The sequence below is a fragment of the Pholis gunnellus genome, assembly GCF_910591455.1.
Source record: "Pholis gunnellus genome assembly, chromosome: 5".
Lineage (NCBI taxonomy): Eukaryota > Metazoa > Chordata > Actinopteri > Perciformes > Pholidae > Pholis > Pholis gunnellus.
Window position 1 is genome coordinate 12,965,337 of NC_136531.1, and position 23,790 is coordinate 12,989,126.

The 23,790-nt window shown below is 41.3% G+C and overlaps 1 protein-coding gene across 8 annotated transcripts in view; it reads right to left on the reverse strand.

Moving 5' to 3' along the window:
• rims1b (regulating synaptic membrane exocytosis 1b) overlaps positions 1 to 23,790 on the reverse strand; it is a 68,304-nt gene that overhangs the window by 41,446 nt on the left and 3,068 nt on the right. For 7 of the 8 annotated variants that reach the window (XM_079159599.1, XM_079159598.1, XM_079159596.1 and 4 more), the window contains exons 2-3: positions 9,134 to 9,347; positions 4,253 to 4,273 (exon numbers count right to left, since the gene is read on the reverse strand). In XM_079159599.1, coding sequence (XP_079015725.1) covers positions 4,253 to 4,273; positions 9,134 to 9,347 — 235 coding nt within the window. The remainder of the gene's footprint in view (positions 1 to 4,252; positions 4,274 to 9,133; positions 9,348 to 23,790) is intronic. The other variant, XM_079159600.1, reaches the window with a different exon arrangement.

Sequence of the window (23,790 nt, forward strand, 5' to 3'; positions counted from 1 at the left end):
TTCCTTCCCTTCCCCTTTCATTTCCTTTCTTATTTCCTTATTTTCATCTCTCCTCACCCTCTAGGTCAGCTGACACACCTGGCTGACTTGACAAATGAAGACACCACACGCCTGTCACTCATACTTCTCCATCCCATACTCCCTTCCCTTCATCTCCCGCCCCCAGCACTGCTCCATCCATCTGCTGACAAAATGGTGAAGGCGTGCGTCTGCAGCTCTGCCAACAGCAGCAGCATTCAACAGCAGCTCACCACGAGAACAGCATTCATTTAGGCCCGAATTGTGTGAACATCAGCTTTTCCATAAATGGGCAGAATAAATGGGAGCCTTGGGGGTGGCGAGGCAGTGGGGTGGGTGTGTTTGGCTTACAGTAAGCGTGTGCAGTGACCCTGTCCTCAACACACACACACACACACACACACACACACACACACACACACACACCTCGACATAATGACATATGAGGCAGTGCTGGGTGTAAACTGCCATCGTTCAGGGAATGGTAAATCCTGAATGGTGGGAAGAAAGACGACCGCAAAAGACATAATGCTCTATTTCCTCTAATAAGGTAGTAGATCAACTCTGCAAGCAGTCCAAATGCATTCAGTGGTGAGGAAGCCTGAAAGGAAAGCAGAGCTCAAGATCGGGGGAGAAGACTCTCTCGTTTATCGTAGTGCTCTACATTAGCAACAAGTCATCCAAATTAAACAACAAATACTGTAAGATGTATGTAACTGCCCTGTAAAGTGACACATATAAGCGTTTCCTGATCTGACTCCTCTATCACCAGGATGACATCTTTTGTTTGAGTCTTCCAACATTGTTACATGTCGCTGTTGACATTTTTATGATGTGATAAAGTGGCAATAGGCTAGCTTTTTGCTCTGACTTAGTAAACGTTGATTGTACATTGTAATGGCTATAGAATAATGACTTGCTTTCACTGTACAATTCTGTTTTGCCACCTGCCGAATCTTCCCAGAAAATGAAGGCTCCCTTTTCGGAACAAAAGGAAGTGCTTCAACTATAACGCCACTAAAACAGGAAGAGGACTGCGCTTTTGTTTTCCCTAGTAGCTTCAGTAGCTACCCCCAGTTGTATCAGAGTATCAATGTACGTCCTTTGCAGTTACTATCCCCAGTAGTGGTAATGTTGGATGGTTGTTAGTAGTTGTTAGGCTCTGAGGAAAATGGAAATTGATCAGGTTGTCTTTGCGACAGAGGCACCAACAATAATACCACTTCTACATCTACATCTCCTGACTTCCGGAGCACATGCGTCTGAGCGTCTAATATTGCTGCGGCGTGAAATTACACGTGTAAAGCAACAAATGTGTAATGATGATAACACAAAAAACGACTTGTTTTTTGACATTTGGGGATACCAGACTGCAACAGGAGCTTGCATATTGGTGACATCAATACTTTCTATAAATTATTAAGTTGAACTTTGTTTGAAAACCCTTGAGGTCTGGCTGCATGTCTCTTGCCTTATCAGACTTTTATGTAGTGATGTCCCTGCTTTCCCAGATATCAGCAAATAATTTGGTGAATACAATGTTAGTTTTACTGATAAGAATCATGGCCAAAACTTCTACTCCACACGTGGGCTTTCACTTTTCACTTATGACTTTTCAGTGAGGGAGATAATAATAGCTCCTGTAACAGCATTACGAAGCACTTCATAAACATCAAACACTTGAGCATGTTGCTCTTGGCTTTTGCAAGATCCAGTAAGGGAGGTGCTATTATTAGACATACAGGCAGTGGCTGTGAAGGGAATTCGTCAGCCCCAAAATCAGGCTTCGCTATAATGTTTGTCAGGCTCATAAGCCCATTAGTTTTTAGCCCAGGAAATGTGTGCAGGTGCATGGTGGTGGAAGAAGGACGGGGCAAAAGAAAAGACAGACACAGCGTCAGACAGTGATTTAAATGGAGAGGCTTTACAATGGGCAGATGAAGGAAGCAAAGGGTTTACAGAGGCTACTACGGATACAGTGATGTATGATAAGACAGGAGTGGAGTGTGAGGAGAAGTTGTTAGTCATCTAGTACTGAGAACCATGATGGAGATTATGCACTGCATCCTCCCTTCCGGTAAAAAAGTGCTGTGTCAGCTTAATGCAGTAAGCAAGCAAGACTCTGTGTGGCTGTATCAGTGCGAATCTGAGCTTGTGTGTCTGTGTTGTGTGTGTTATAGGCATTAAACAACTTCAAAACACACAGGGTACCAAATACATACAAATAAACAGAAAGACTATAAAATGGGTTCTGGTGTAATTTGTGGATTGAAGTGAAACTGATCGTCTTGGCTTTTCAAATACAATATATTTCTAGCATTTATGGCTCATTCTGAAAATATTCAGTCGAGGTTGTGTATGTGTGTGTGTTAGGACCCAGCGCCTGCCTGCTATCCACTGGGAGGCAGTGCTCCTCTATAAAGGAGACAGAATGTCAGAGGTTTGGTCAGTTTCTGGAAGCCATCTGGAGCTGACGTTGAACACACATAAACAAACACTCAGCCATTAACAAGCTATAGCACCAGCAATAGCAGGGCAGCTCGACAAGAGAGGGCTATGAAATACAAATCACCTTCTTCACACACTTCAGAGCTAGCTTAGCTTTTTATCACACACTGAAAGTGATTTAAACTTGAAGCGGCTGGCCTTCAATGATTAGCTCAATAAGTAACCTTTAGTTAACAACACTGATAATACAATTTTTACTGATTCCGATACCTGAACGTGCGAATCGGCCAATATAGTGCCGATCCGATGTACCAGTGTGTTAAATACAATACTCTAATATCATATTTTGCTGTGATGATTTGTTCAGGCTCTATTCAGTAAACTGTATCTATTCAAGTTTCTCGCCAAAAACTACATTTTAAAAGATTACATTGGCACATATTAAATATAATTTACCCTCGCCCATTACTTTCTTTTACTGAATAGAGCCTGAACAAATCATCATGTAACTCAAGGCAACCGCCGTACATTAGATGTTAGCTCTGTTATTTAGCCAAGCAGGGCTGAACTGCCCAGCTGCTGCTAACAGCTCAAGTTAATTAGCTCTCTTGCAGATTTCAACAAAACTGTGTTGTTCACATTGTGGCATTATCAGGGAAAATATAGGGTGCACAAGAGTGTTTAACCGCAGGTGTGTAGTACTAGTTTGCGGTACCAATCGGGCAGGGTGTACGGATTGGGAATTGAGTGACCCGTGTTGTTGTCCCTGTGTAGCATAAATTAGCTGATAAATGATATGACAATGTGATATCAAATTTCAAGAATCCTGCTTGTATGAGTTCAAATACACTACGTATTGTGTATCATGTTCTAAAAGCAAACAATGATATTAAGGCCAGGTTTTGCATCCGTAAAAGTAGTTGCGACACCGTTTTTTCCCCACAAAAAAAAACACAACTGCCTACAGGTCTATTCCAAGGGCAGCACGTCAAAAGCCTGCGAAGGACATGAGTCGACTTTCCTGCTTTCGATTCTGACTTATTTGCTGCTTCATCTGGAATCATAAGCGCAGTCAAACAATGAATCCTCTTTCTGACAATTCAAGGGCTCAGCGACATCCCAAACTAACATTCAATGCCATTCTCTTCACCGCTCCTGACTTTTGACAGGGCTCAGCGGTAACAACACGTCGGTGACATTTCGCAGTGACCAAGCATTAAGGGGAAGTGGACAAAAGTAGGACATATACCTGGGCCCTCCCGTCTCCCCATGGCAAGGCTGGTCTGGTCTCAAACACACAGGCAGGTAAAAGCATGCACAGGCATGAGTGTGCGTTCATTATGCATTCAGATAAATGGTCTGTAGGTAGAGTGCTTTCTTATTTGCATGCCATCTGAAATGCCAATCTCCCATCCCCATTTTTGTCAAGGATTTAAACCAGTATCCACTGGCCCCCTTTCAGCACAGCCATGCCTACAGCCATAGGAAGAGGGGTCAGGATGGGTCAGGATGGATCAGAAGGTTCAGACGCCCTTTATCATGGCTCATGCTCGCTCTGCCCGCCAGTTGACTGTCAGGGTCTGCATTCATTCTCAGAATTAGAGTACTGATGCAGGATCACCAGCCAGCTGCCCTGAGACCTCTTAACCACAATGATCTGTGAGGAGAAAACTGATAGTGGGTCTGAATTCTTGTTCTGATACTGTGAATGAGCACAGACCCAAGTGTGAGGGGGGACAATAGTAGTGTACCCATGCAGCAAAATCCATCACCCAGCAAGCCTTACCCTGTCCTTCACTATGAGACACTTTGCAAGGGGAGGAGACAGACAACGGACACAGAGTTAGTCAGGGTTTACACTGGGGAGAAACTCCTCTGAGGACACAATAGCTCCACCCCGCACAGTACAGTAAGGCTCTGAGAAATCAAAGTTAACAAAAACCATGACCTATCAGGGACTCCCTCTGTTCAGTTAAGTCAGTAATCCATAAGTGGATTTGTACACAGACACTGGCTCCGTTCCAATCCGATAGCTTGCTCTCTTGCATCTGATATTGTTAGTGTTCAACCCTTTTTTTCTTTCAGCTGGGAAATTATAGGTCTGGTCTTAGGCTGATCTGATCTTAGAAATATTCGACATCACCGTTCCAGGTTAGAAGTCAACATGCTGTAAACAGACAAGAGAGCTCTCCGCACCAGATTTGAACACAGCCAGCATTTGAACTTTTAGGTGGCACAAACATCACAGTCACAGCACAGAGAGAACACAAAAAAAAGATGCTAACCACTTTGTCCTCCTTTGTGGCATGCAGTCCGGGTAGCAGTGAGTGTTGAGAAAAGTGACGGTGGAAGCAGAGCAGGAGAGGGAAGAAAAGAGAGAAATTAAAGAACATAAAAGATATAAGAAACAGGGATGCGGAGAGGGTGAAATCGTGAAATCGTGAAATGCGATAGCGGACAGATTGTAGGAAAAGAGGGGAAAGAGCAAAGGAGAAAAGGGGGAGAGAGGACGTGGTGCAAACATTTGTTAATTACATTCTGCAGAATCGATACACATACTTCATATTCAAAGACGGAGTGTGAGGTGGTGGGGACAACAGTATGTGAATGTATATGACCACTGACGTGAGGCTGCAGCAACATGCATGATCCAGCTTGCCATGACCTTGGCATGACTCATGACCTGAGACAGCATCAGGATGCGTCACAGCTCCTCAGCATGAAGAGGAAACTGGGACACTAAAAGCAACAGGGCACATTCTTCCACAAGCCTTTCTCTGTCTATACATTCCCATAATATCTATCCAGGTATTTTCAAATATTCACATTAATGCCGCTTTTTTCGTGGCTTAATTTATAACGAAAGCAGTTCAGATGTTGGTGGAAGGGCAAAAAAAAGTGTTTTGATTATTTCTTCATCTTTGTTTTAACCTCAGGACACAAACTAAATATTTTATAGAGGTTGCTTCATGAATACTGTCCATAAATGTAAATATAGTGTGAGGAATTCAAATATCTATTTTTTCTAATCCTCTAATATTGTTCATTATAATGTCAAGCAGGGGCAAACCTTTGTTTGGATGGCATTTACGCAGCATGTTGCTGTGATGCCTTCTGCAGGGCACAGGGCAGCACTACACAGCTCCGGCATTAGGAATTGATCAATTATTACAGCAAAGCTGCTAAAAAACAAATAACAGGTTATTGCCTTGCTATCATTTTTAGCCAATCATTTTGCAATTTCACAGAGCCCCTATAGTGCAATGTATATAGTGATTTGAGAACTGATATTAAAGTGTCTTTCAAAACTTAATTCTTTTCAGAATTTCTTTCATTAGAGTTCAGACTATTTAGCAGGCTCAAATTAGGATCAGTAAGATATTTTGAGTTTGTGAAATAAATTCAAAGCCTGCGTAGTTGCATGTAATCCCTTTGTAAACCTGTGAACAACTTGATTTGTGGCTGCAGTTGTTGTACACAAATGAATATCAACCGTGATGTTACACAAAGCTGAAAGCTGACCTTTTAGAACATATGATGGCAGATTCCCAGGTTCTCTCACAGGAGTACACACTGTGGTAACCATTACGCTATTATTTCTGAACTAACTAAAAAATCTAATTGACCTGATTGTTTACTATAGTACTATTTCAAAATGTCATTTTTGTTGAACAGAAAATATGTTGCGCTTTTTTGTTGTTGTTTATTTATGTGATAATAGTTTATGTTCGAAAGTTTAAAAGCATTTGTATTTTGGGCATTCCTCTTCACCAGCTGTGTATAGCCCATCCATACACCACATGGATACAGCTGATGAAGTAAGTTGTTGTACATACAGCACATTTACACAGTATATTTATACTCCAGATATTTTGCAGAACAACAGCACTCCGTTTATTTTTATACTGCATTAATATCTTTTTAGAAGGTAAACTGCTAACTAGAGCAAAACGCAGAGTGCTGTTGATGTGGGGTAAATGAACACACTGTAGGCAGGAGAAGGTTTTTCGTGTGATGAAACAAAGCTCACACTTTCCTAACCCCGTTATTCTGCTTGGCCGGCCTGGACGACCCGGGAAAAAGGCAAGCACCGCTGAGACAGAAAGAGCTTCACTTCCAACGCATCCCACCCACACAGTATACACTCACACACAACCTTTCACAAACAAATACACAGAAAAGAAACAGAAGACAGTGTTGTTTTCACTTACATCTTGTAAGGATTTATGAATTCAATTGGTCAGTGAATGTAGAAATTCAGATCCAATTTGGTTGAGGGATACAATAAATCTTATTTTTTATAAATAAATATAAAATAAGTTATTCAATGTGAGAGATAATTTTCCCCATTTATTTACGTCCCCATGCGTAAGTACAAAACAATGAAATTAGATAATGTAAAGGAACTAGCTATTTAACATGTTTTGTATTGGCTGTAAACCCCGTTAATTTGACCGGACACAAACTTAGTAATTCATTAATTGATTCACTGTCAAAGAGACACACAAAAACACCCTTTCACATACACACAAACATAGAAAAATCAATTAATAGGGTTAATCTACTCGGCATATTTTGTTACACGTGAAACAATGATCAACACTATAGGAGCCCTTTTGATAGGTGAAAAATGATACGTGTATCTGCCCATGTGATTCAGTTGTGCTTAAAATGTAAAAGGTTCTTAATCGGCCGATGCTACACCCTTCCACCAAGTTTCATAAAAAAATATATATTTCTTTTGACTGTGTTAAATAATTTAGGTCCCTTAAAATGAATTCTACTTCTAAGTGACACTCAGTATAATCTCAAGGAATTAAATTCCACATTAAAACATGAATTATTCTTATTTTCAAAAAGGCCATATCAATTGACGTTAATTTGACTACATTTTCCCTTCAAATAAATCTTTTACTTAGTGTTATTTATACTAGATTGCATTTATATCCTGCTGGTCTCATCTGTGTATTTCCATGTCACAGCCTATCTGCTGTGAAAGTAATATTAATGGCTTCACCAACAAGGATACTATCTTCCTCCCCTGTTCTCACTGGCCTTTGAGCTCTACATACGTGTGGTGCCAGTGTGACTTCAGGCCCAGCTGGGCTAGGCGGATCCTGAACAGATTGGGGACCAGCAGGCCAAGGATGGAGGGCCCATAGTCAGGTACGATGCCCAGGGGGAGGTCTTCTCTCTTGGGTTGGAGCCCATACAATGCTTGAATGGAAGAAGGCCGAGTCTTAAAATAGTGCAAAGATGTTTGGTTAAGGGGTGGATGCCTCGCAAATCCAACCTGGATCAAATGGACGTTATAATTTGGTGGTTTGGTGTGGGCCTTTGTTTTATCATAGTGTGGCCCTAGAGCCTGTAGCTTAGAGGTACTCCTCACTCCTCAGTGTCTTCAGTCGATCGTGGGTTTATGTAAACTGATGTTTTGTTGGTTTATTTATTGGTTTCTATTTAGCAATGCTATGTTTCCCAGAGACGGAAGACTCTGGGGTTCCCTTGACTTTTAATCTAGCACCACCAGCAGTGAAATATCTCTGACATTCGTGGATTTTCATGTTCCCCATGGGATGATCTTAAATTACTTGAAGGATTTCTTGAATGTTACTCTTGCACCATCATCAGGTTTAATACTTTGGTCCATGACTATACTTGCAAAACTAAAAACATTCCCATCAGCTCCAGTTATATTTTGTGTTTAGTGCTAATTAGCAAATGTAGCAAGCTTAACTGCTAAACTAAGATTATTAAGACTGTAAACATTATTTACCAAACATCTCCATGTTAACATTTTCATTGTGAGCATGTTAGCTTGCTGACGTAGCATTTAGTTTAAAGCACTGCTGTGCCTAAGTACAGCCTTACAGCACTGCTAACATGACAACCTGTCAATGCCATTCACTGCTATGTAATTTAATGAACAGTACAAAATAAATGTTGAATGGCAACAGAATCAAACACTTACTGCCTGTAGGCTTAAATAATAGCTCCACTGTCTGTCTCCTGTATGTTCAAAAACTTTTATTTTCATAAATATTACACAGTAAATCACACAGTTTCCCTTTGTTACTAGTGAGGTAAGATGTTTACATTTGCCATTTGGAACCAGTGTCCGCACACTGGCCATAGTTTCTGGTGAAGTTTAACGGCTAATCTTGCTAGCAACAAACAGAAGCTGTGCAGAGAAAGCAAAGAGATGGACAGCAAAGAGGAGGATGATGCTGCAAGAGTCGTTTGACATTTTTGGGACATTTCGATACTTGTTTTGCTGTGAAACTCGGAACCTTTCTTTTTTTCTTTGTTTAGGCATGTTGCTTGAGAAGGCCAGCCCTGTCACTGCTTGTTTTATTGGCTGCAGTGCCGTCACAGGAGACACAGGACAACACAGATGATTTCCTGTTCAGGTGAGCTAAAGTGCTTTGATCGATTTATAACCATTCCACAACACTACAGCCTCTGACTTGAAATGAGCCTTGAAGGACTGGTGCCAAGCCATTCTTCCAACACACTTTGGTGAGACCAAAGTGTGACCAGGAGGCAACAAAGCGGACAGGGACAAACACAGAAGCAGAACGACCAAGTGCACATCAGCTATAGCAGGAATGAGGTGAGTGTGAGAGGGAGAAAGGAAAAGGGGGAGGTCACAGGTCAGGTTTCTCACATTGTTGGAGCGCAGAGAGACCCGCCCTCCACAGCGAGCGCAGAATTTGGTCTGGCAGTAGGAGCAGAGGTGGCCGCAGCCGTCGGCAAACTTGGTTTTGCGACAGATACCGCAGGTGGGCGCGTCATCTTTCAGCTGGGTCTGCTGATGCCGCGTGTCTGCCCCAATGCGACGCACTTCCTGTTTGTAGCTCTCAAACTGCTGGTGCAGTGTTCTGAGGGGGGAGAAAAGTGGAAGATTGCCCATTAGTGGTACATCATGCATTCACAAACTTTTCGTACTTGATAAACGTAACCCTCCAGTGCTGTTCAGACAGACCTTCCTGTTTAAATATCCGTACATTCATAAAAACAAAAACACAGAAGGACGTGGCGGAATTTCTGAATAACTGAATCATTTTTAAAATAAACAAATCTAAAAGAAACAACAGTGATGTTATGCCTGGACATGTTTGAGAACAACATTTCAGTGCCACCAAAATAACTGGCAATTAGAGCGCCACTTGAAAGGTGCCTTTAAAAAAAAAAAAAAAAATCATACACGCAATTAAATGAAACTTCAGCTCAGTTTTGCTCTCAGTGGCTCACAGCCTTTCCCCTCCCTGCTCCCCAGGATGCCAATGATGGAAATAACCTGAGTGTGAATTGCAAATCAGGCCATGTGAAAACCCCCGCAATGTTTGTCTCAACAGAACTCTCAAAGGAATACTGCATTACCATTCCATGGCTCTCATACAGGGGACCCAGACAGGCACTTTAATTGCCTCGCTGAGTGAGAGACAGAGAGGAAGGAGATGGCTTCATTCACAGGTTTGCAGCCAATTTGCATATTTGTGGAAGCAGACAAACTTTAGTTAAGCCTCTGGCCGCACACAGACTTTACAGTCGTGTCTGCGAGTTGTTTGCCGAAAAGAAATTCATCAAGACAATGCAGCTCACTGGCAATCACACTTTTGTTGAGCTAAATATTAGAAATTGAAACAAAAAATACCCCAAAAAGAAAGTTGAATAAGTGGAAGGCCCAATGGTAAGCAGGACACTGAACACCTCCTGTACGCTGATTAGTGGTTCAGTGTGAGAAAATCTAAGAAAAAGATCATTTTAAAAAAAATCACACGTTCCAAGATCTAGACCTAAACCAACATTCAAGTTTTTTTTTTCTGACCATCAGTCCAAAAAAAACCAAAGACATTCAGTTTACAAAATTCTCATCACTAGTCAAACTAGATCACCTGGATCTATTGAGAGCAGCCATGTCTTCCTGTCTGTAATGCTAAGCTGCTGGGTAGGAAACAGGTAGACAACATAACACCTGATCCGTGCTCAGCAACTTTTGGTGGTGGGAAAGATCAAAGAGATAACAGTCCTCCACCATGACCTATCCAAAGTCCAGGAACGATGCTGTGCCTTTCCAGAAAACATCTCAGTTGAAAAAAAAGGTCTGTCTTTGTCTGTATTTAAAAACAAGGAGTCCAAACAAATCGTTATGTTATTCCCGCAAAGGTTACAGTCTCAAGAAAAAAATCTTTCATAACTTTCAAAGTCCAGCAAATGAGATGACAAAAAAAATTTACATTCCTCTTCTACTAGTGCCTTTCTAGCTAGCTCTGAATAGTGCTAGAGCAGAAACAGCAGACTGTCACCATACAGAGCTGGAACAGGGAGGTGACTGGCCAACTGGGACACATTTGGCCAATCAGCTGACACAGGGAAAGGCTGGAACAGGGACAGCTATTTTGTGACGTGGAATGTTAAATGCGATGTAATCGTAAGGAATATTTTCTCGAAAAAGACACATTGATGTCAAGGTTAGAAATGGAAATATCCTCCGTCACAAACAGCCACAACCTCGAGGCTGATATTTTGAATATTTTCATGTCTTCTATGCAGTTTTCTCAAATATTTGGTTTGTAATGTTTAAGTTCAAATGCTGAAGTTGTGTAATGCCCGAAGGGGACCCGCTGTAATAACCGTAGGGCTCAACATCAAAGCATCTGAGCCATCTATAATGCAGAAGTTCATTCAAATAAGTTAATGCAACGAAGATCATCACTATACTATGAGAGCATTGTTTTATACCATTACACACATTCTGGTCTCTTTATCCAGCAGCAGTTCAGGCTGTGCTTGAAGGCTTTGAACAGATAATACTGGATTTTATCTTGTATAACTGTAGTTGTCCAGACAAACAGGGTCTGCACATGCAAATATACTCAACAGAATTGTAATTGCATGTGCAAGTTTTCACTCAAAATATTTCAAGTAGGCTTTGCTTAAGATAACGGTCAGAAATAATGATATATGGACATTGGAGTTGACACGAACCTAAGCTAAACTGATCCGTACGTAATTCAAAAGGGAAAAACAACATGACACCGCACAGCAGCAACGTCATAAACATGACCTCTGACCCCGAGAAGCAATCTATCCTGCCAATGGGAGTCCAGCGGCTGAGCCAAGCCCGGGCACCATGGGAACAGCTGTCAGAAACAGAGGGTGCACAGCCGGTTGTCATGGTAACGTGGTGGCGTCAAGCACTGGGAGTCAGCGGGTGTCAGTGCACCAGCTGTTCTTGTTCTTAGAGCCACGGTTTCGTGCAGTATTTTTACCACTTCCACACATTTAGCAGACATGCTCTGTTAAAGCTGCTCAAGGTGACTTGTTCAATGTAGAAACAAATCTGTGTTCTGCGTCTGAGTCACAAAAGGAGCTTTGCAGCTGTGAGCATCATCTTTGACTGAGAATCTCTAGATATAGCCGGGTGGAATTCTGATGTCAGGTCCGGACAATTTCCTGCCCATCTGCAACAAAACCCAAAAATCATTCTCAAATGTTAGCAAGTTAAAGCCATTCAGTGAAATCCGGACCAGACAACATTAGATAATCTTCTCCTATACCTTTAAAAATATTTCTGCATAACTCTTCCCACCACTCTTAACTACTAATGTGGAAACCTATTGTGGCTTTAAACCTGTTTTAATGTATGTGTTGCTCACCTGCTGGCATCATCCCCGATGCCAACAGCACAGAACATGTGAAGGCAACATGCTCTCCCAAACAGTGCAAAGAGAAAGCGGCAGCCCATGACTGACACACTCAACTGGAAAGCATCTACTGAATGAAAAATGTATACAAAATATACAGTATTTTCACAGAACATGTGCAAATACTGTCACACATACACACACATACACCATCCAAAATCTAAAATATGCACCCTATCAATAGACAATGTGACAGTCCAGACTCATGTCCTCTGAGTCACCACACAGTTCCCACATCCATCATGATGTCTACCTAAATACATATCTTGAGTTATGTTATTAAACTTAACCATGACTCAGCAGGGGATGCATCAGCCAACTTAATCACTCTGTGAAGACACAGGGAAAGATGTCCTCTCAAGTAAGGACATGCTATCCGTGTTTACCAATATTTTAGGTGGATTTTTATTGGAATGTTAGCCATTTTGACCTGTCATAGCCTTATAGTGGGTGATGCACAGGTGTGATTAAAGCTGCATTATTTTATTCTGGGTCACCTGGGGAAAGCGGTAGGCTACAATTTCATACCATGACACATGGACAGACATTGGCATTCATTGGTGTTTTGTTTCTGTCCGCCTAGTTGATTTTAATCAAATAATGAAAAATATTTGGCCCTTAAGCTGCTAACGGAATTATTTCCTGGTCCGGGCAGTTTTTGGCTAAACATTGCTGTGAAAAGCACCAGCAGTAACTAACACAACTAGAATTAATGCTACATGTCAAACACATTACCTTCCCTGTCATCGGTACTTTTAAACGACTCTAAATCTAAGAGTACGTTATAGAAGCTTTTTAACAATTGCTGCTTGATGGCGCTGCAGAGCCACCATTTTGGACTAAAAACGCCAATGAGTCTACAGCCATGGATGTGCTGATAAACATCTGTAAATCAGAGGAACATTTTTTCCCAGAACAAACACTTAAATAGCGCTTATTTAAATCATTAAGTCCTAAAAGTTGTAATTTTCACAAATAGCCGCATCAAGAGTTATTTTTCCATAATGAACATGCATCACATCCACAGAACTTTTTCCATTGACTTTTGGATTATTGCAGAAAACAATCTCTCTGGCAAACAAACATTTATGATACACTTTTTGTTTAGCAAGATAATCTTCACAAATGAACACCACTTTTATGATTCTTGAAGTGTAAATCCAATCGACACATGTAAAAAGCTAACGTTAGGCTATAAATGAACTACACCATGGTCACATAGGCCTACTTCACGTCACCAGCACTAAGCAAAAGGCGGACTTGTAGTAGTCTCATTTAGCCACTTGTTAGCAACCGCCAATGATGACCAAATAGCTTTCCATTTGTATCAAGCCATTTATCAACCTCTAACCTAAGCTAACCCCTAAGCTAACTAATAACCTAGCTAACTGAGGAGACACTCAAACATACACCCAACTCCACACAAAACCAAATGTATTTCTGAATGTACAGGTTGCAAGCTGGACAGCTAAGAAGACACTGCATTTGAATACAACAACTTTAGAGTTATAGGAATGTGTCCTTTTTTCGGCAGAGGTTAGGCATATGCTGACCGTCCCACAGCTCCAGTGCTAAGCTAACGTGTCTGTTATAGTAGGGTACATTTGGCTACATTACTCAAAAAATTAACATATTGGCACTACATTAACTACAGTAGTTACTATCTAACACCTATAGCATGTGGCTGTGGTAGACATTGACCAGGGGGGTCCAAGTGGTGTGAAGCGGCTGAACTGTAGCTGTCTCCTCTCTCCAAGTCAACACCATAGGCCAGCAGGGACAGCCAAAGAGCCAGATGTGGGTTAGCCCTGCTTTGGCCTTGTCAAAACCAAGTATACAAATGAGCACACAATTACATACACTCACACGTATGCAAATATAAACAATGACACAGACAGAAAACCCACATAAACACATGTATGGGTTTGCCTTTGCCTAGGGCCTCGCACATTCAACTCAACATGTCCAAGGACTCCCTTCCCCTCTCTCCCTTTCTCTCTCTTGTTCTCTTTATCTCTCCCTCTTGGGTCTCCACTCTCTTCACCAGTCGCTGGTGTGGCATTGTTAATTAGCACCGCTATGAATACATTGCTCAAGGATGGGGAAGGAAGAGGGGAACGCTGTGTGTGTTTGTGTATGTGTGTAGGGCAGTACTATTTCTGTCTCATCAGCTGATTCCTGGTGACGCTTTGCAGAAGACTCTTCCTCAGTCGGAGGAGCCACACAAAGTCCTTTCAGGCCCATTATTAAACCCATTATTTCCAATGCTTTGCGCCGTGCCACAATGGCTTTTTACTGCTTCGACTATAGACAAAGTTTGCGCAAAGACAAACACACTCATGGCTGATAGAAACAACACTGCAAGCCAGAAAAGGAAGGCAAAATGGAGGAAAAACTAATTTGTCTGAATCCCTGAACTGCACAATACAAGTTTGCTCTTGTAACAAGACCTCGGTAGGAAGGCCCCGTCTAGGAAACACGTTTCCAAGCAAGACGGCATATCAGCTGTGCTAGCAGGGCTAGTGCTAGCGCAGGCATCTCACAGGACAGATGCATCTTAGTTTATTGGCAACAACAAATGCAATAGCTCTGCTCTAAGTTTTCAAAACTTCTTTACTAGAAAAACATATTAGGACAAACAACACAGTAGATTTACAATTTCACATTTGTATTTTCAAACGATATTCAAGATTTGAGGATGAGGACTAACCAAGGAGTTTCACGTAGCGCTATACACGATTGTCTGGCGTGTAAACTATTATAACTCTAAACTACAATATGATAGCACCTCCGTTGACATGTGGAGAAATCCTAAGCAGGGATGGTTGAGTGAATCTACACAAGTGGTTGGAGCTTTTAAGGGCCTTTCACACAAAAACGCAGTTGACGTAGTTATCACTCATCCTCTTACTTTGCTTGATGCAGCAAACAGCCTTTGTGGTGCTACGCAAGCCATTGGAAATAGTGGGTTTCAAAGCGCAGTGGTGCAGTTGTCGCATTCTGTGTGAAAGGCCCTTTAATTGAAAGAACCAAACAAGCATGCTGGAAAGAGAAAAATAAGTCTGCTTCTGATGGAGCTCGAGAGACCGTGAAGATGACAGACATGTTGGCACACGCTGTGAGGAGGCAAGGAAAGGAGAGGTCAGGAAAATCAGAAGGGGTAAATGAAAGGAAGCAGACATAAACAGGGAGAAGACACCCTGGGGTGAAAAAAGGAAACAGGAAGAACCGGTGAGGAGCGCTTTATATACAATCCCAGAAGTCTTCCCATCTTAGAAAGAGATGGATAGACAAACGGCTGTCTGCAGGGTGAGGAGGAGGTGATGGGAGGAGAACAAGTGGAAAAGCAAAGGATGAACAAAGAGAGCCAAGACGGAAACAAGCGTGGGCCAGAGACCAGCGGAGGAGAGAAGCCGATGCATCCGGAGCCACTCTATAAATACCACTTGAGAAGAGGAGAGGCTGACGGAAAGAGGATGGAGACAGGGTGATGGAAAGAGGAAGGGGAGGAAAAAGAGGTGGAGAGAAAGGAAAAGGAACAGTTAAGAAAAGAAGCAACTTTAGTAATATACAGTATTGTAAATGAAGACTGAAGTGATGTGTCAAAAAATAAAAGCAAAAACTATCTAACATTCCTGCTGGAGTGTGGCGTGTGAAAGTGGTGAAAAGGAGGAAGGAGACAGCGAATAGAACGAGAGCAACAGATGGGTGCTTAACCAAATGCAAACACTTTCTTTGTTTTCTTGTTTGCCTTGCCATGATGTTATCCATGTCAAAAGGCTATAACATTGTACGAACGTCATAATGCTAGCAGAACTATATCACCCAGATGGCCAGTGTGTGTCTATCTATAGGGCAGCAATTTCTCAAGAAATCTGGTCAGTCCTCCCTGCCTTGATATGGTTGGATTCCCAGCTGTCATTCTTTGCAAGATCCTGTGTTACAGCCACATCTGACTGCTGTAGTCACATAAACCTGCTGGTTTAGTACACAGCTCTAGGGAGTAATGTAAAATGAAATCTAACCTGTTGTGTCCTCCATTTATTTTGAGAAGAATCTAGACTGTGTTTAGGCATGGGACGATGTCAACATCCTGGCCAAACGAAAAGTGTGATTCAAGTTATTATCCTTCAAAATATGCTTAAAACTCTTAAAATGACACTAAAACATACTAAAATCACTTGACCTTATACGTTTTGCTAGGGAACACATATTTGCATTGCATCATAGACAAATACCTTTTTTTAGTGAATATCCTTTTTTAGTGAAAAATAATCTTAAATAAGGTCATTATGAATCATAGGGTCCCCCTGTATAAATAAAGGATGAAAATGTTTTTAAAAATAGCCACTGTGTGAGTCTGTTCTTTCTTCCATGATAATCACTGTTAAATCAGGCTCTATTTTCCCCTTCTCTACGATAATAGCAGGCTAGACAGATATTCACAATCATCCCAATAATGGAAAGTAACCATTTCACCACCATACTGATCCCTGATTATATCTCCAGAAACAAAACCGTGTGCTGAAACCTGTAGGGTAGGGTAGGTCTATCTTTGATTGTAAGATGATGAAGACTTTAGTGACAAAGTGATGTTTTTGACTTTTAGTTTCATTTGACTGTTCAGTGTTTTTATCTAAATCCACAATATCAAGCCAGTGTAGGACAAATGAATGTTGATATAAACTGAAGTAGCTACACAGGACTTAAATTTCCTTAATGGTTCCTCCATTTTTCAACACCTGCACTTGTTTAGCTAAACAGAAGCAAATGAAGGTGGAGTAGATAAGGAAAGTGTACAGGGGCCAGAATTGGATTGTTTAACTCTGCGATCTGAAAGCTAACCCTTCTGATGTGGAGTGCCACTATCCTTTGAGCCCCTGTTTCCCTTTATTCACACTGCAATTAATGTAGACGGGCCTCCGGAGATGACAATGTTGATCCTCGGTTTGTCCACGACTTTGGTCCAGACTAAAATATGTGAAGGAACTGGATGAATTGTCATTAAACATTCATTGTCAACAGACATTCATGGTCCCCAGAGGATGAATCCTCCTGACCTTGAAGATGAAGTTTACTTTTGCCGTTTTGAGTGAAATGTCTAAACAGCTATTATATGGATTACTCTAAAATATTGTGAAGACATGCCCCCCTCAGGATGAATTGTGATATTTGTGTTGATCCCCTGACGTAGTGTGACCCAGGGACCAAATACCTTCTACTGACAATCCCATTAGCCTCAGCTGTACTTTGAGGGTTTACAATGCTAACACGCTAAGCTAAGATGGTCAAAATGGTAAACATGAGCATGTTAGCATGCTCATGTTTAGCATTTAGCTTTAAACCAATCATGGATGTCATGTGCATCATACAATTCATATTTCCATTGAATTCACTACAACATATTTGATATCTTTACAAAGAATAAGATATTGACCCGAATTTAAAATGAAGTAATGTAGGTTTCAAAGCTCTGCGCACGGCACACCTTTTGTAATGATTGAGTCACGGAAGGGTTCATGCTGTTGAAGAGGTTAAATGAACAGACTTGATGTTAAGTCTTGTGTGAGTTTGGTTCTGTTTCATAATGCTCCATCAGTTCTTTAACCTATAGCATCACACTAAACAGCCCCTCCCATAGCCAGTGCTTGGATGTTGATAACTCTTTTTATTGATGTTGTGAGTGTTTTACCCGTATTTATGGAGCAGAGTGCTTTTTTGGCATGGAATCCTTAGTGTGAGACTATCACTCTATCGCTCTCCTCCTAATATATTTATTTTTTCTTTCTTTTCCATTTATATCCCTCTTACTCTTCCTCCATTTACTTTATTTCTTTTCCTATCATACCTCACTCTTAGCTTTAAATTTGGATTCCACTCTGACAATGCCAAGTAATTGATAAAAAAAAAAAGTTATCTTCCACATCACTATATATATATATATATGTTTCTTTCTCTCTTAAATACTGAAACACAAAGCCTCTGACCTCACACAGCCTGCTGGGTGACGTAAGACATGAATCTAGTTGATGGAGTAGTTATCGAGTAATCATGGGCGACCTCTATTCCTCTCATTCCATCCCACAAGCCTCGGCCCGCACCTTCGCTGCCCCCCTCCTCCTTCTTCTTCACTTAATTTTCTGCAGGCCCCACCTGACTCCACAGACAGCAAACTACAAATAAAATATACTGTTGAGTGGGATTGTTAATCCTGTGCAAGATCCGCTGCTAGCACCACGGTTTATTTATGTCCAAAATGTTGTGTTTGAACAGCGCATGCTGATTCATGACTTCTTTGTTCGAATTTCAATGCAGTTTGTGGATGTTTGCTGGTTACTAGTCTAGTCATGCATAGAACATTTTGCATTGTGTTAGGGTATCATTGCAATGAGTAAATTTGAGTTATAAACCAGCTGTGTCGGTGTCCGGTGACATCACCGGTGGGTGTGGTGGGTGTGGTTACAGGAGCAGGAGAGCATTATTATCGTTTTTTTTATCTTCAATTATTGTTGGGTATTTTATTCTATTTTATTTTTTATATCATATTAATTCTATGATTGCTTTATTGCAGTCTTTCAATGTTTTAATCCTTATTAAGCAATGTAAAGCACTTTGTAAATTTGCCTTTAAAGGTGCTAATAAAGTTTATTATTGAAGTTTATTTTGTAATAGTCAGCACTGCTGTGATATGTGTAAACCAACATATACAGTCAGATGGACATGCTGTAGTATTTGATGGTGAGCGTGCTTACAGTTTACCATGGCCACATGTTTATTGGTTGACTAGTGAGTTGAAGAAAACCTGAGTGGATAAACACAAAAAATGCAGATGTTTTCATTCAGAGCAGTAGAGGACACAGTTTTGATTAATACGAAAAATGGTGTGATTTACCAGATGTCAACACCTATGGGAGATGTTGGAGTGACTTATTAGTTAGCACCGTCCACCACCATCATCAAAACACCAAATGAGGGAAGATCTTTTACCGTTCTCTATTTAAGGAACCAAAACAGCCTGACAAGTGTTTGTATTGTGCTTTCTGAGGGAGCTGTGAAAGGCAAACACGGTCTGCATAAAGCAGCAGTACATTACAGGTGTGCCACAGTCCCTCTCACAGCCACATATTTAGGCACAACTCAACTCTTCCTGACACATTATTTAACAATTAACATTATCTAAATAAGCACATTGAGACATGTTTGACTGGTGTTACCAAGGGGTACAAATTTGAGTCCCATGCAATGTTGTGTGTGGCCGCTCATGATATAATCCCATCACTTTTTCTGACCACAAACACAGAGATGGAAGGAGAGAAGGAGAGAGATGTAGAGAGCCTGGTCAGCCCAAGTAGAATGCATTCTCATTAAACTTTAATGCTGGGGAGGTCTGAGAGCACTAAAGAGGCTACTCACCGAGGCTCGTTCAGGTCTCTCAATCTCAACACACTCACTCAGAGTCACACCCAGCCGCACCATCTCCTCCCATCCTCTGTGAGTGAGAAAGGCCATGTCCTGGTACTCAGTCACATTTTGTCCCCTATGTCTCTTCTGCTGTAGCTAATGATTAACCAAATCAGCACAGCTGTATCAACACACAAACGGAAGGCTGGTTCCCAAATTGCACAAGATAAAGTAAAAGACCAAGGCTTGGTCGAGGTAGAGGATAGGGGCTCTATATGCACATCGGTGGAGTTCTTCTACACCAAATTGGGAATGCCATTTCTTTATGCACCTGGTTTTAAAAAGTCTCTATGGGGGGGCTGTCATGGTTTCTAAATGTTTAAATGATCATATTGGATGAAAATGAAGCGTATGATCTAAGTCTGTTTTCAATGCACGGGTGTAGTGGGCCATTTATATAACAAAGCAGAAAACAGAAAAGGGCGCTTCACAAGTTGCCATGCGTCAGTAAATTTGTTACAGAGTCACTTAAAGGTTCTCCATACAATATTCATATCATTAATAAAGCAGCAAACTACTATTTGCTAGGTAAAGACATAGTGGAGTAATGTCTACCTGAGCAGAGAGTCACTCTCCCCCTGTGTGTGTTGTAATGTGTTTGGTGTGCTCTGCACTGCGCTCATAGGGCAGTTACAGCTGATTACGCCGTCCCGACCGACTATTAGCTCTGTTGCCATTGTTTGCAGTGTTAGCACTGCTAGCTGCAAGCAACTGGCTCAGCCGTCACCATGTTGAAGGCATGGAGACACTAGATATGCACAAAATTAGCACTTTTATGACAAATTCTGACTTTTTGACGGTAACCCTTTCAGAAGAAACCAGGATCATGAATGTAATTTGGACTGGTGCACAAAATGGGTGCACGTCTTTTTTTAAAGTGTTCCAATACAAATTGCATACTTTTACTTCAATCAATGCTTCGATTTGTGGCTACTTCACTCACGTTCTGGCCCACATTTAGTACAAGAGTGTACACAAGCATGCATGCAAGCACACTCACACACATACTAAAGTAGAAATGTGTACTAGTGATTGTGTTCTTTAGTTGTTTTTTTGCAGTTACATTTGAGAATGAAAAACTGAGAAGCAAACACAAGATTGAAGCTTTTTGAGACAGGCAGCAGAGATAGATGACAGGCGTGTATACAAACTCAGGAGTGCTCACATACACACACACACACTGGTGTCGCACAAACACAAATCATGTACACGCAGTCTCCCCCCCCCCCCCCACTAGCTTCCATTCCTCCAGGTGTTGCAGACACACCCGACTGCTTTTGAGTTCTTTTAATTAAGAGCAAAATCCAAAAAAAAATTCCAAGTGAGCACACTCTGAATACACACACACACACACACACATGGAGCCCACGGATTCGCACAATCTCCAGCTGTCTGAAAAACAGTGGAGGCTGGCAGCAAAGCAACAGGACAAACTGTACAAACTGTACTTTGCAAGAACGTACTTTCCTTCTGCAAGCTTTCACCCACAGACCGACAAAACAGCAACACCATCTGGGTTTGTGGTGCATTTTGTGTGCTGCCTCTGCAAGTCCTCTGCAAGTACTGCAGTACACATGCTCTCAGACGAACTGTATAGATACTGGGTGTGTTTATGTGAGTGTGGGAATGTGTATGTGTGTGTGACAAAGAGAGCTTGTATAAGTACATGTGTTCACGTATGTGTATATAGTAATTAACATGCTTTCTAATTTACATTTTGATCAAATTCTTACACACACAATCATAGATCTGCATTGCACACTGTAATTAGTGGAATTCAACAGTGGGTGAAAACTGAAAGAGGTTAACAAGAAAAAATGAGGTTCAGAACATCAACTGCAGCCAGTGAACTGAATATTTAAATATTTCAGGAACTACTTCCAAGTGTGCGCTATTTTCAGACCTGATCCATAATTCAACATTAGCATTTTTCTCACAGAAACCTTAAAACTCTTAAGTCTGCTCAGGAAAATGTTTCTCTTTATCTCAGCTGAAAGTACTAAATTGAGTTTAGTAGGAATCAGATTTATTTTTATTTTTTATACTCAAGAGATACAATTTGGTAACTTGACATAGCTGCATCAATTTTCAGCTATGCAAACAAGTGACCATTATCCAGGCAAGAGAACGGATATCTATTCTATAAAGAATAGAAATATACAGGCAACTATACAAAAGGTTTGACTATCTTTTTAAGTCCCACATGAAAACAGAAGTCAATCTGTTTCTCTAATAAATTAAAACCTACTCTTGACCTTGGCTACCAGTTGACCTGTCAGTGGACAGTAGCAGCCATATCAGACAGCAGGCAGGGAGGGGGGGCTACGCTGCCCTCTATATGCACCCTGAAGCCTGCAGCCTCGGGGACTCCTGGTAAAGAGATTAACAGTGTGTACGTGTGTGTGTGTGTGTGTGTGTGTGTGTGTGTGTGTGTGTGTGTGTGTGTGTGTGTGTGTGTGTGTGTGTGTGTGTGTGTGACCCCTTTCAGAGGCTCCTCCCACTCTTTCTGTCTCCCCCTTTTCTCCCTCTTTCTACCACTCTAATCCTTAAAACCTCTAAATCCTCCCTGCTCTCCCTGTGCCCTAGGTCCTGATTTCTTCTTCTGTCCATCTGGTGTGAAGGAACAAACTCCAGCCAATCGACTCCTTGTTTCGTGCTACCGATCACAAAAGTGTTTGATAAATGTTAAAACAAAATAATACAAAAGCCAGATGTCAGCTCCAATAAATTCAAGGAGTACAACTACTATGGATAGTGTTTAATTGTGCTTTAGCTCTGCCTTAACATCAACACAAGAGGCTGCCTCCATTAACCACACCCGGCACTCCAACCTTAAGGCCCTGTGTTGCGCGTCCACTCCCGTCTGAAATGTCTACAACCTCGCTGCTGAGCGCATCAATATTTTACACATGATTTCTATATTTACATTTTGGAAACCTCAAAAGCTCCCATGGGTAGATGGGAACTTGGAGCGTTGGGTTGCAGAGAAAATATTTCCTGTTGTGCAAGGAGGAGGATTTCTTAACATCACGGCATCAAAGAGGTTGGTCACTGCTGCGTTCAGCATTTCGTTCACTCCCCACAGCATGACAGCTCCCCTCCACTAACATCCTCTGGATTAGGAAGTCAATGGAAGGTTTAGCAAGTCAATGGAGGGAGTCTCGGAAGTCTATAGTGTATTAGACATGGACAAAGTGTTTGTTAGTGCCGTGAATCAGTGAAGGAGACCCCAGGTGCATGCCTTCTCAGCCAATGATTAGCCCAGAACCAGGTGTTCTTTAGACACTTCAGAGTCTCTCATGACAGATAAAGTCCTGTATCACTATAACCTTATCACTGCCAGCTGCTCGGGTCTCAGGCAACGCTGCCACTCGTGCTGACCAGGTGAATAGTATTGACGTAAGTTACAGAATGATCCTTTGGAGGTGAGTGTTGGCTGTTATTCAAGTCCACTCTCTCAGTGAAGATGAATTTGCTCAACAAGTTTCATAGATCGGGGGGTTGCTTTGAATTATATTGCTTACAAGAAACTCAAACATATGGTGACAAACCACAAATATTTGGCAGTAGCAAATTACACATACATGTAATATGACCTTGTTAAAACAACAGAAATAGAACATAAATGGATGAATGAATATAATTGTACACACTTTTGGTATTTTTAGTTGCCCATCTCCAATCATCTGGCCTGATTTTGTACTACTTAGCCAATTCTGTCCGACACAAGAACCATGGTAGCGTCGCCACAACCTTGTATTCTACAAATAAATAAATAAACGCATTATCAATTAGGTTTCATGGGAAACTTATTTTTAATCAGTTTACTTTTGCAGTTTTAAACATGTGATAAACAATGTGAATTGACACAAATCAAAACAAAAGTGGAACAAAACTACTTGGTTATGTTTCGTAAAACATCATGGTTTTGCTTAAATAAGGTATATGTGTTACATTATTTAAGTAGCAGACATAAATTAAAATAAGTCAATGTGGTCATTTTAGGTTTCACACGGACAGGAACATCGGCCTGCTGGGTGAAAACATTCGAAAAGTAATTGAGCCCAGGCTACAGTTTAAGAGTTGATATTTCATGAAGTCAACCACCTCTATAAATGTATTGATCTAATCCATGCTTGTTGCCATTTCTCTG